General features: G+C 34.7%; 1 protein-coding gene across 1 annotated transcript; it reads right to left on the bottom strand.

Annotated features, from left to right (window-relative positions):
• On the bottom strand, window positions 1–14,033 carry LOC121418109. The gene is made up of 4 exons (XM_041611812.1): window positions 13,821–14,033; window positions 3,642–3,945; window positions 1,343–1,401; window positions 1–35 (listed from the first exon to the last, which is right to left on the bottom strand). The coding sequence occupies exons 1-4, from the start codon at window positions 14,029–14,031 to the stop codon at window positions 1–3; spliced, it is 609 nt and encodes a 202-aa protein (XP_041467746.1). The 5' UTR covers window positions 14,032–14,033.

Here is a 14,033-nt window from a genome sequence, read left to right as displayed (position 1 = left end):
TCAACCTAAAATCGCATGAATTCCGCCGAGAAATCCTATAAGACAAATAAATTATAATCACCAAAATATGTTGATTCATCATACAAATATCTATTTTGAAATGCTCATAATTATGATTAAAAAGAAAGAAAAATACTGTCTAAAGTTACTGCAGCAAAATACACTGTTCTGGTGCTTACTGTTAATTCTTCATCTTTTTATTTATTTGTTTATTTATCTATTCATTTATTTATTTGTGTCTTTGTTTTCTTTATTTTATACTGCAGAGTAGGCATGTTCAGTTATTCAAAACTGCTTTTCAAAGGCGCCCTGCAGTTTAACAAAATAACTAAACATCATAGCAATTCAATGTATGTAACACAATAAAGTAAAAATAGAATGCATTGTCATTATGTACTTTACAGTGAATAACAATCATCATGGAATCATTACATCAAGTTATTCCGTGTAATTACATGTATGACAGTCAGAATTTTAATGATTTACAGTGTTCTTTAATGCATAGAGGGACGTGCATTTTTGTATATCACAAAGAAGCGAATTCAATAAGACGGCAGCAACATAATATTCAAAAGATTTCCTTTTATTATCCATCCTTGGGCATGGTATTTGAAAGGGACCTGTTTCAGAATATCGTGTTTTATAAGTTACACTACTTTTGCAGATAGTGGTCCCAAATAGGCTGGGGCTGAATTGTTTTGTACACTCTTGAAACAACTCAATCAATTTGAATAGTCAGCTTGGTGCTACTGATATGTCTAGTCACACTTCTGAATTATATTCTAGTCAGAAATAACTCTGTTCTGGTAAAATACGACTAGAAAATAGTCAAATATGACTCGAATAACTTGCAAACAGCTGACCCTATTAACTAGTAATTTTTTACTGATTTGTTTTTAGAGTATTTTGAAAGCAAGAGCACAATATTGAGAGTTGATATTTTCTCCCACTGTTGCCATAATGAGCGTAGACAACAATCCATCTTGGAGAGTAAGAAAGTCCTTATTCAAAATTATTGGCGCATGCTTATTCTGCAGTTTTTGTATCTTATTTTTGTTGTTTTTGCACAGTTTCCCAAAGATGTACAAAAATCAAGTAAGATAAAAATCATGGCAAAATGTATATTCTTCAGAATTTCAGGCGGAAGGAATTGTTTGATTATCTTTATACAACCTATCGAACGAGATATTTTAACAATGATATTAGATACATGTTCTCCCCACATCATATACCAGAGTCAAGTGTTACATCCAAGTATTTGATTATATTTACATTTTCTTATGTGTTTTTTTTCGATTAACTGGGAGAGGGGGCTCAAACAACAACAAAAATACCAACTTACTCAAGCAGGCGATCAATGCCAAGAGTGTACTAAAGAAAAACGGCCAAAATATTCCGACTCTGAAAACAAAAGAACAGACAGTGATATCATCCTTGATGGGAAGCAGCTATCTAGTTAATTTGGAATTAATAATTAATAGTAAATAATAACAATTCATTTTCAAACCGTGTATTCTTTTTTCGTTTATCGACAGTTTACTACCATGTTTAAAACTTGGCCTCGAATTTATGACAGAAGAAAATACGGGTATCGTCAACAAATGATAATGATACAAGTAACATCTAGATATTGTATTAAAAATGAACCAACATCAAGAAGTAACCCTCTTGATTCATTTCCTGTTAGTCAACTTTTTCCTTTCCTGCTTCATATTTTTACATGTATTATATATTCTAGGGACACTCTGTATAACAGCGTTGAGTAAAACAACGCTGAGTATAGACAATCCCTGGTTCTTCTTTTTATTGATCTCTTCTTTGTAATTGTAAATATATATCATTGCTATTGTTTTTAATTAACGGAAAGTGAATACAATACAATACAAAGAGAGCAGTACATTATCTTAACCAAATGACATTGACAAAAGTTCTGACAAATATAGGTTTCAAGTCATATGTAATCACCAGCGTTTGTATCATTGATTGGATTGTCTTGTCCATAATTGTTGTTCTTATAATGGTAATATAGAAATTGCAAATTCGTCCTATACAGTGCGTATCAAAAAAAAGTTTACACTTTGAAAAAGCTCTGGGAATTAAAAAATATACAACATGTGGGTAATTTTTTTCACATATAATCTTGGGTTAGGGTCTCATCTATCCAATGAAAGTAAAAGTTTTGACAGAATGTTAGACTTGAGTGAGCACTGTCCAGTTTTGTAAAGCTCGCAGAAATCTGTTTGCGCAAAAATGCTAGTTTTCACGCAAAGTCAAGGGGAAAGGGCGAAATCAAACTTACCCTGCAATACATTTTTCCGACATTTCCCTTGCACTTTTAGTCAATTAAGATAAAACAGATACATTCAAGCATTTTAAAACAAATTTTGCCACCCAAATTGAAATTTCAACACTTAGTAAGCACAACTTTTTACCCTTTTTGTGCCAGCTGGATCTGAGGACATAACTAAATCTGAACAAAAGTTTACATCAGACATCTCCAGCACTTTTTCACTAAGTTTTTACTATTTAAAGTGGGTTGACATTTAATTTTTCATATAATACTTGTTCCTCCACACTTTTCCCAAGCTTGACAATGATTAACAAAATAAAAATCAAGCCTTATTCATTTTATGTAAATCACAGCTCAGTGTAAATAAAATATCGTCTTGATGGCCTTGGTGTGTGGGGGAGTGGGGCGGGGCGCAATGCACTTTTCGAAGTGTATTGGGCAAGGAAACAAGTTAAAAGAGGTCAAAGATATCTTCAAACCAATTGTGCTTGCTAAATTATACGTGTTCTTCATAATAAAGGTTTACTTTTATTCGCATAGCTATTTCAAAGTTCTGCGCAAATCATTTTTCACTAACTTTTCAAAAATAAGTGGTGCTCACTCAAGCGGAAATATTTTTCGATAGTTATATCGTCATTTTCTTAAATGGATCTGTACCAATGATAAAATGTGGAAAATCTTCAGGATATTACAAAATTATAATTTTACAGGATATCTTCAAAGTGTAAACTTTTTTTTATACGCACTGTATAACAAAAGAGATGAAAAAATAGAGACAGTGGCGGACAGATGAGTGGGGTCGTAGGGGCGCGAGCGCCCGGCCTCCATATTGTTAACTACCAAGAACGAAAAAAGGGAAAAGGAAAGAAAACGAAAGAGAGAAGGACGAATTATGAGGTTACGTTCTGAATATTATGTAAAAAAAACTATCACAAAATTTGATTTTGTAATAAAAATGTCGAAATTTCTTCCTCGATCAAACCGCTTGCAACTTTTATTTATTTTGGGCTCATTACGCCAATGGTCATAAACAGTGGCCTACGTGAGAAAGGTAGAGAGATGAAGGAGAGAGAGAGTTTCGAAGGGGGGTACAAAGCAAGTTAAACTAATATTAAATACTAGATATTTATTGCTTGCATTGTTTGTAATGGGATACCCCTTGAAATGGGAGTCTCATGTATACTGTCATTACGCAAATTGCTTGTTTGTAAACCTTGACCTTTGCAACACTTGATTTTCCTTCACTGAAATAAGAGAAGATAATATTTCAGTAAATCTTTGGTGTGCAATTTACAATTTTGGTAGTTTACTGACTGATACATGCTCTCAATGTTTCCCGTCTTAAACTCACTTGTCGATGAGCCAACTCGCAGGGGCAGTCAGCAATATCCTCATCAGGAACTTTGTCGCCAGAAGTAACCCATTCTGGAAGCTGAGCCGTTCATGACAGTCTTGTAAGAGATCGAGGATGGAGTCGGCATTCGATTTGCTAACATTTGTGAACGTGAAATCCTGAGGATTGTTGGAATAATGGGTCTGTTGATATGTCAGGCAATCAGAGAGGGTGAATAGTCCCGTCTTTGTTACATTCTGACACACAGTGCGGTACACCGTTGTGTAGCAAAGATGGAGCAAGACCTCTGGAGCCACAGGAACTGCATTTAGAAAGAAGAGAAAACAATGTGAGCGCCTGAGCGGATTGGAAGCTCTTATGGAAGCTCTGGAAACTGAGATTTCATGTGCAGGAATACGGGGTGGGGATATTCTATAGTGATGTCATAATCATATAGTCTTAAAAATCCGGAGCAATATCGATATGTCAGAGGTAAGGCAAGTCTTCACAATTGTATTCAGCAACTTCTCCATGAAGGACGTCTCCTATTTTCAAGCCAAGTAAAGGTCGACAATAAGACGACAAATAATTCAATTCAATTCAATCCAATAATGGTATCATTTCACGTATTCAATTGTATACACGGTAGCCAAATGGCTGAAATTTTTGCATGCTTACAAGAATTCTCCAACACATTACATTTCAAATTATGGAAGACAGTATAAAGATAATTACAGTAGCATGATACCATTATCCACATATAGACACTATGGAGAAAATAAATTACATAATAAAAAATCGAAATTAATTAATTTATCAAAATATCATATGATATTTGTTAAAAATTACCAATCCTGAACATTAACACATTATTTAAAAAATCATCTAAATGGAAAACGCATGAATAACATTAAAATGTAATTCTGTATTTGCACAATTTTAAGAATTTGATCTCTTGGAAGTGAGCCATTAAAAACTGGCTCCCCGGATGCATCCGCAAAACACTGTTATCAAGTCGCTTTTCATGAGATTGAACTTCTTTAGCATACGTAGCATGTATAAAGTTTCCTGTTGTATCTTTTGATCAAATCAATAGCATGAGAATCCCATTTCAAATTATTCTGGATTGATAGACCAAGAACCTTAGCTTCTGTAACAATTTTCAACTCATTATTACCTATCAACAAAGATGGGTGTTGGTATTGCTCTTCTATAAAGGAAACATGAATCACATAACACTTAATTGGGTTAAGCATATCATTTTGCTGTGACCAGGTACTTAGCTTATCAAGATCAACTTGGATATAGGATGGCTAGGAAAACATGCGACTTTCAACAAGTTATGTGAATATCGATGAGGTATGTGAAATAAATATGGACTGCTCTGTATTCGGATGACAGTGAAAATCATCACTCCCTTGGCATGCTTGGTGTTTTTCATACCGGCCCTTCTATCACGACCATGATAGAAGGGCGGGTATGAAACGCACCTCGCGATGATAATTAACACAGTCATCCTCATGGACAGTCAATATTCATATAATATTGAGCGGCCCTACATGCATGGTACGGGGAAAAAAATCCTTAGCGCGATTTTGACATTTCGAGACAAGAATATATTTTTTGTGATAGTTTATTTTTGTATAATATGAGAATAAGATACCAGCATATTTTAAACCATTTCTCTTTTATTTTCTCCCCCTCCTTTTTGTCTTAGTGGATTTTTTGGAGGGCATAGCCCCAACCACCCCCATCTGTAGGCCAGTGCTAAAGAAGGAACCCTTTGCACAAAGATTCACATTCAAACATAAATCCAAGATCAATCACAAGCCATCAAAATACCCGTTCTAATTGGTTAAACATCAGACGATAACCTTTGATTTATTCAACATAAAGAATTGTCTTCAATCATGTAGTGCACTGAAAAATAATTTGCAATGCTTCGATGAGATCATATTTTGCTAGTTGAAAGGATACACCCTTCGATTCGATGCAAGCATGTGCTTCCTGAGTTTTACACCTTATCACACATAATTTAAATAATATTCACTGTTATGTACTATGTTCTTCACATGAAAAAATGGAGGCAATGTTCACTTGAATTGAATTGATACACGGTGCTTGATATAGCATTTCGTTCATTTTGACAGAAACAGAAATTACAATTTTGAATCTTGTAGATATTTCCTGCTCATATTTAATTAAGGAATTATTTCTCAAGAGAATTTTATTCGTAAGATTAAAGCACCGTTTCCTAAGTAATTCTGATGGAGATATTATGAATCGCGTATTAAATTAACGGATATTATATCATCCATCATCCATTCATAAACAAGCCAAGATCGTCATCGAAGCATTTCAAGTTACGCCTGGGTAATCACAGAAAGCTCTGAGAATGACATTAATTTGTAAGATTGATTACATGTCTTCATGTACGAATGAACATAAACACTACTAGTGTTGATGAAATCAAAGGCTGTTCATTTATCTTCGATTTAACAAATTCGATTCCATTATAAAAACAAAACAAAGTGGGACGTTAAGGAGACGTAAAATTATAAAAACTTAGGTATGACCGGCCATCACCCGAGCTAACATAAGCTTTCTGAAGGTTATTGAAACAGTCAAGGTTCGTCATTTGGACGTTTGTCTAAACGTTTTCAGAATATCCGTTTGCGGAAGACTCGATTTATCTAAAACGTTTTAAATAGACGTTTAGGACAAATTTTAGGGATCCTAAGAACCTTTAGAATATTACAGACCCTGTGAGCCTGCTTTTAACGTAAAAGCTCATGTAGACTGATAAAACGGTTGTGGTCATGGTCTCGTAATCTAATGACCCGAGCCCGATACCAGTGCGATGCGCTAGGAACGTTTGTAAGGTATGTGTCCTTATTATCAAGTCCCTCGGAGAGGACCTAAAGCGGTCTGTCCAATGGTTGCTAAAGGCCACCGCCCAACTTACGACTGGTCCACGATCCAATTATGGAATTAATATATTGAATGTTGCTCATTTTGTAAATAAATGTGAATAAAAATGATCTCTTCATTTGAAGTCGAAATTAACTTGAAGAATACCAATATAACAATTTTGTATGATTTTTTTTTAGCAAAGTCCAAATAAGTTTCAAATCTTAGCCAGTCGTACGATTGGTATGACGTCATACGACTAGATATTAGATTTGCTTTATTCTAATAAGGATGATACTATAATGATAGTCCATGTTTTAATATTACCATCAAATTCTACGGGTTGCAGACGATTCAATCGTAAGGTGTGCGGTTGCCTTTGCACATATTGCATGTATATTCATGAACGCTTTCTAATCAATCAGGTAAAACTTAAACCACCTCAACTCTGCCTTTAATGGGAATATTCCCCGATCAAAATACCGAATAAACGAGGTATATGAACTGTATGACTCGTTTACTTGATACCAGGCAGTAAATCAGCATTTATTATGAAATCACTATTCGTTGTTATAAATATTGACGATATTATGCAGGTACATGCAGATATAAGTGTAGACTAGTACAGATAATATCTATAATTCATAAAGGTCTCTGAGTGGCGATAAACAAACGACATTTTATATGATTGTTCAAAAATACGGTAATTATGCAAGAAACGAAAAATAACAATATAGGCAAAACAGAAAACTGTAGGGGAGAGGGTCTTAAATAAGGGCAACTTTTTATAATTCCAGTCATATCTTTTTAATGTAAAGCAGTACAAATGTGATTAAATTCTATTGTTATAGATTAGACCGACACTATCCATTAGAAATATTATAGCTAATCAGCCGATATAATATGCATATCAATGCACCATAAACATTTTTTGTTGGATGGCTTTATTTACCCTACTGAAATGCGGCAAATTAGGCCGCCTGATTTAAACCTATTTCATGTTTCTGTATTCGAAGTAAAAATGTTTCAGCTGGTTTGATACAATCACTAAACTTTTACTAGTAACACTCATATCATTAACATTTAGTTATTTACCCCCCCCCCCCGTTCACAGTCACAGTTATATCGTGAATTTACTTGTTTTATTAGTAGTGAACAACATAGTAATAGTACTTTATGCAAGTGCGGTGATGTCTACACTTTTACATTTTAAAGTAAGTAAGTTGTAACCATAGTCTTTTAATTATGTATTAATCCGGGTTGCCTCATTTGCCCCATCGGGCATATAGAATTCATAAGCATCCAGTCAGAAAAAAAAGAGGGAAAGTGGTGAAATTTACTACACTTCTGGTATGCACAGTAATACCTTACACAAGTAACTAAGATAAAAATTAATACACTTACTGGTTAGGTACAGTACTTGCCTCTCTAGAGTGGCAATGCTACTTTTAACATTTTGATTTTGAGGTGCTGCTGGTTTGAGCTCCTCAAGGGGCCCGTTGCAGAAAGAGTTGCAATCAAACGCAACTCTAAACATCACGCGAAGCTTGATTTTCAACCAATCAACAGCGCGCATTTTTGACTTGCGATTGATTTTTGACTTGCGTTTAAACGCAACTCTTTCTGCAACGGGCCCCAGGCCATTTGCTCCCCACCCCGATAAATTTGACAAGTTGAAAACTGTTTAATATACAATGCAAAAATGTTTGAAAAAGCTTCGGAAAGCACTATAAAACAATTAAACTACCATCAAACATGGAATATGGTCAATTTTTAGGCGTATTTCATTCTTAAAATTCCTAATTTACAATGTTGATAAAAATTTGATAATTTTGTCAACCCACCCTTCAATCCAAAATGTTAATCGACACTTCTAGCTCTGATTTTTGTTTTAATCACTTAACCACGGTCAGGAAGAATATAGCGACCGATCATTTTCTTAACAATATATCTTGAAGAATGACAAACTTCAGTGTTTTGACAAAAACAAACAATTTGTTATATTAGATAGCCAAGACAGATAGCCAAGCGCGATTGGTCAATTGCGCGTCACGTGATATGATCGAAATCCATGTATTTTCCCAGCCGGTCCACCTTCGATGAATATATTGACCAACCGGTCCGTGAATATATTTTTCTACGTGTATGGCGCCCTCTTGTGGATTAGCTGTTACCAACTACACGGAAATAAAATATGTGGGACTTAAGTATCTGGACCGGACTCTAACTTAGATCTATGGCTAGGCCTAAAACAAACTTGATTTGATTAGAAAAGGGCCATTCACTGCATTAGAGTAGTAGTAGACTAAAGTTACATCTAGATCTATACCAGTTCCATCAATCACTGTGACTATCGTAAACAACGGGCTGCACGCATCGTTATCTACATGTACATCATTAAAGGCTATCTAATATAACAGATATTGACTGATGGGATGTGTAAAAAAAAATTCTTTGGACCGCCTAACGGATTAATATTTTCCCTCGTGATCATATTTTCCCTCAGCGCTGCGCGCTTCGGGAAAATATAACCCCTCGGGAAAATATAAATCCGGCGGTCCAAAGAATGTTTGTATTACACACCCCATTAGTCAATATCTGTATAATATTCATTCATGGTGGGAGAAGTAGGGATATAGGCCAGTCAATATAAGGTTTGACCCGCCACTATTTGCAACACAAGATATTCCACTGCAATGCTTTCCAGGAAGGTCCCCTGAACAACATACTAAAAGTCCCAAAAAATCCAAGCAGTGGAAATTTATGAAATTTGCATATTGTGCAAATTAGCCATAAAAATTAAGGAAAAATAAGGAAAATAGTCCAAAAATTACAAATTAAGTGTCCAAAACAATTATACTTGAGCGAAAATTCATGATAAATAACTTTAATCAATGTTTTAAATAAAAATGCAAACAAATCTACCTCATTTGCATAATATGCAAATAAGCATCCTTGTATGGAAAAAATGTCAAGATATTGTGATTTTTCTCTCATTGACTGCTTGAAAATTTCAATAATGTTGAAATTACTATGCTGCTATCACTAAGGACGTTGAATACATTTATATTAAGCTTTATGTCTGTAGTGTCATTTACATATTATGCAAATAAGTATCCAAAATGTAATAAATATTCAAGAAAACACACTGGTGATACATTCCTCAAAAATTGCAAGTAGATTATCTATTGAAATTGGAATATGGCAATGCCTTACAGGAAGATAACACCATATTAATAGTCATTAAACAGACAAGCATAGGAAAATCATAAAATTTGCATTTTGTGCAAATTAGCCATAATAATTTGCAAGTGAGGAAAATAATAAAAAATTTGGAAATCAAGTGCAGAAAACAATATATAAACTGAACGGAAGCCCATGGTAATCTTTACAAATTTCTTCAAATAAAATAATTCTTCAAATAAAAAAATTGTAAGTAAATCTACATCATTTGCATATATAATTATGAGCATCCTTGTTTGAAAAAAAAAACCCAGAAATTTTGATTTTTCTCACACAAACAGTTAAACCCCCATTCAACAGAGAGCAAGACCTCTGAAAGACTGCTGTAAGACCATAAAACTTGCTTGATCTTTCAAGAGTCTTTCAACGAACTTTCAAAGATCTCCGATGTCTTTCACGATTCCTGATAGATCTTTCAATGGTCTTCATGTTCCTCGTGAGTCCCAAAACTTGAAATGGTTCAAAACAGTCTTTTAATGGTCTTACAGGAAAATTGTTTTTTGATGATTTTCCAGTGGTCTTTCAATGAACTTTCTATGATCTTTCGGCAGTCTCTCAAGATTTTTCGGAGATTACTGTAAGACTCATGAGAGATCATTGAAAGATCATCGAATGATAATTGAAAGAACAGGCAAAGTCTATGGAAAGAATTTTGAAAGATCACTTGATGCATAAACATCTCTGAAAGATCATTGAAAGATCTCTATAGGACAGGTGTCTTTCAGAGTTCTTTGCGTTTCTTGCTAGTATAGTCCACGCTAGCATGCTCCTTGATTGTCAAGTGATCAGCACAAGATGTCACACCCAGTACAAATAAAAGCTCGTTAGCTTCGAATATTTGGTCCTTGTAGCACACCACTTGTCTTGGTGGTGAATATGAGTACTTGCTTGAATCACGATATCTCTGGGCATGGTTTATAAGAGTACCAATGAGCATTTGCCCATACGAGCGACATGAAAGCCATTCATAAAGTCATTATAAAGATATGTATATAGACATCTTTCCCAGATACAGGAATCATGATTAGACGTTCTTGCTGAATCCAGTTGCTGCTTCAGAATGAAGCGTCCATTTTCTGTTCTTTCCTCTTTGATGAATCTCCTAAGGATGGCAACTATCTCCAAATATTGTAGCTATAGTTAAGCAAATCGTATGCAAATAATATCTATTTCCTGATATCTATGGCAAATGGAAATTCCTCAGTGAGACAATGAACAACCTATAGTAGACGTTAACAGATGAAGGACTAAGCGAGATTATTGCCTTTCCAACAAGAGGACACAACATAACGGAACACCCTTAACATCACCATCAAATACCATCCAACATTGATTAAACAGTGTGTACCCATTCCAGGATTTGTTTGCCACTCTGTTTTACTCATTGGTATACTGTGAGGGTATACAGAGGAATAAACCTTTCAGAAAGTATGGTACGACTAAGGATGTTAGTCTGGAGGAATGCTGACATTAAAGTGTTATGCAGATGTACTTCGGATAATCATACAACTCCCTGTACTGAAATCCGACAAGTCGAGCATAGGAGATTGAATGTCAATCAAGAGGACTTTGACAAGAACCAAACCATTACCCATGTCTTCCTCCGACACAAGATGCCTCAATCACTTGACGTAAGTTGTGTTGGAAGAAAAGTTCTATAGGAAGGCTTGCGCATGTTGAGCTCCTATAAAGTATCAGTTAGCTGAAGCTCAGATTTGCTACACTAGGACCATAGAATGGTTTGTAGACAGGCCTATAATACACTATTTGTTGACCGGATTGGCAATGATCCAGGCTGTAACAACTAGCATGTTGGAAGCCCTTAATATCATGCGCTATGACTACATTGGAAGACAACTGATTTTTAGTCTTAGTATTTACCACTGATCATGGTGATGATGACGCTGCTCTGCAAGTCCTGGAACCCTGTTCTGACCCAGACATGGCCAGAAAACATATTTTTTAGTCAAGCGGGTGTAGCCAAACTACTGAAGAAATTGTTAAAGAAAACAACCTGCATGAAGCTACTAGGCCAGATGGAATCTCTGCTACACTTCTTAATGAGACTACTCGTCAGATCTCACCTGCCATAAGTTTGCTTTTCTTGGCCTTCTTTCTGTCGTTCCCATCCATATAAGAAAGGGATGTCAGCTCTAACAAACTACTCACCAATTTCAAATACTGTGCTTTGTTCTTTCCAATCCCATCATCTTGTCAGAGTAACAACATGACTTTAGGACGTGAAGAACACATTTCCAGTATTTTACCTTAAATAAAAATTATATTAGGATAAATATACATGCTTAGTGATAGCAGCATATTGATTTTAACATCAGTCAGTGTGAGAAAATCAAAATTTCTTGACATTTTCCATATATGGATACTTATTTGCATAATATGTAAATGAGGCAGATTGGCTAGCTATTTGAAATAAAAACATTGTACTTATTCATTCATCATGAAATTTTGTTCAAATTACTTGCTTTTGACATTTAATTTATAATCTTTTGGTTATTTTCCTTATTTTCTATTTTTAATGGCTAATTTGCATAATATGCAAATTAATTTTCAGGCATTGTGATGAATTCTCATGCTTAGTGATAGTAGCAAAAATTTCTACATAAATGAAATGTTTTCAAGCAGTCTATATGAGAATTATCACAATATCTTGACATTTTTTCCATATAAGGATGCTTATTTGCATATTATGCAAATTAGGTAAATTCGCTGGCGCTTTTGAATAAAAACATTGAATACAGTTATTTATCATTACTTTTCGCTCAAATTAAATTGTTTTGAACACTTAATTTGTAATTTTTGGACTGTTTTCGTTATTTTTCTTACTTTTTATGGCTAATTTGCATAATATGCAAATTTCATAAATTTCCACTGCTTGGATTTTTGGGGACTTTTAGTATGTTGTTAAGGGAACCTTCCTGGAAAGCATTGCAGTGGAAAATCAAGTGTTGCAATTAGTGGCGGGTCACCCCCCTATTCTGGCTAGATTGACTGGACTAATAGGGGTTAATTGTTTTGACCAACGAGGGCACTGTATTGCAGGGCAACATTGACATGATATACTCTTAATGAAAGAGAGCATTGATGCATGATATATTCTGCATTTAGATGTTATTTGGCGAGGGCGAGTGAGCGTGTAGCGACCGAGCGAAAAAAATCTCATTTTATCCGACAGTCACTATAGTGCTTGTCAGCTCTGACAACTTGTCAGACAAAAATGTTGTTTACGCTCCCCTGGTATATGCTGTGTACTCATCAGGCTCCAGCACCCACTAATTAACATAAAATATCACAAAGACGTGCTATAGACCGACGTACAAAAAACCGCACCTTCTCCGAAGAAGGTAAACAAGAAGACTTAAGACTGCATAATTTATAAATACTTTGAAGTTTTATACGTTCATATGCCCGATCAGTATGGCTGAAATAATAATAATCATAAAAATATATAAATAGTAGTAATAACATATCATGATAATGATGACGATGATATAATACACATTAAATATGCTCTAACTCTTTTAAATTGCACAATTTTTCTCATTTCAAAAAAAAAAAAAAAACGGTATTGTTGAAAAGGATCCATTGAAAAATAAAGCTTCGATGCATGATTTACGGTATGCCCACTCGTAACAGCCAGATTCCTGTGATATCATTATTTTATGAAAACATTTCATTGTACCAGCTGGTATACAAGCAGAAAAATTATGATCTGCTACTTAGTTTTTTGTTTGTTATTTGTATATATACATATATATATTTTTATTTATTTTTTTTGGGGGGGAGGTAATTACGCCACTGCAGGTGTGCATTTAAATCATCAAAATTAGTAGGCATATACCCCCTTCCTTTCTCGTCCTCGTTTCCATTATAGCTTTTAAACAGGAAAACAAAAGGCTCTGATATTTTATTCCTTATCAGAGCAAACCCATTATTGACTATTACCTTTCAAACGAGAACGATTTTTTTTACAACGAATTAAATTGATTTTTTTTTTCAAATAGCGAATTGGAACATCGCACTTACCGACGGCTGTCATAAATGCTTCGTTAGCGGTGAACAAAACTATAATTAGAACTGTTGAAAAGACTCGAGATTTCTGGAGGAAACTGATGCAGAAACACGAGCAAGATGAAGACATGATGAACACTATATTCAACTGATACGGAATCGAAGCTACAGTATTTAGTGGAGTCAAAATCGGCGTACATGTACAGTAGTCCTCAAAATTATTCATAC

This window comes from Lytechinus variegatus, chromosome 7, assembly GCF_018143015.1.
Source record: "Lytechinus variegatus isolate NC3 chromosome 7, Lvar_3.0, whole genome shotgun sequence".
In the NCBI taxonomy this organism is placed as follows: Eukaryota; Metazoa; Echinodermata; class Echinoidea; order Temnopleuroida; family Toxopneustidae; genus Lytechinus; species Lytechinus variegatus.
Note: the sequence above shows the minus strand (reverse complement) of the source record. Positions and strands in the feature narration are given on the sequence as shown.

What these genes read in the sequence shown, in the direction of transcription:
- LOC121418109 (XM_041611812.1), bottom strand. Translation starts at nt 14,031, where the DNA reads ATGAATAATTTTGAGGACTACTGTACATGTACGCCGATTTTGACTCCA. An exon ending in AGCATTTATGACAGCCGTCG is followed by an intron (nt 3,946 to 13,820) that starts GTAAGTGCGATG and finishes TTCTAAATGCAG; the next exon opens with TTCCTGTGGCTCCAGAGGTC. An exon ending in GGCATTGATCGCCTGCTTGA is followed by an intron (nt 36 to 1,342) that starts GTAAGTTGGTAT and finishes TTTGTCTTATAG; the next exon opens with GATTTCTCGGCGGAATTCAT.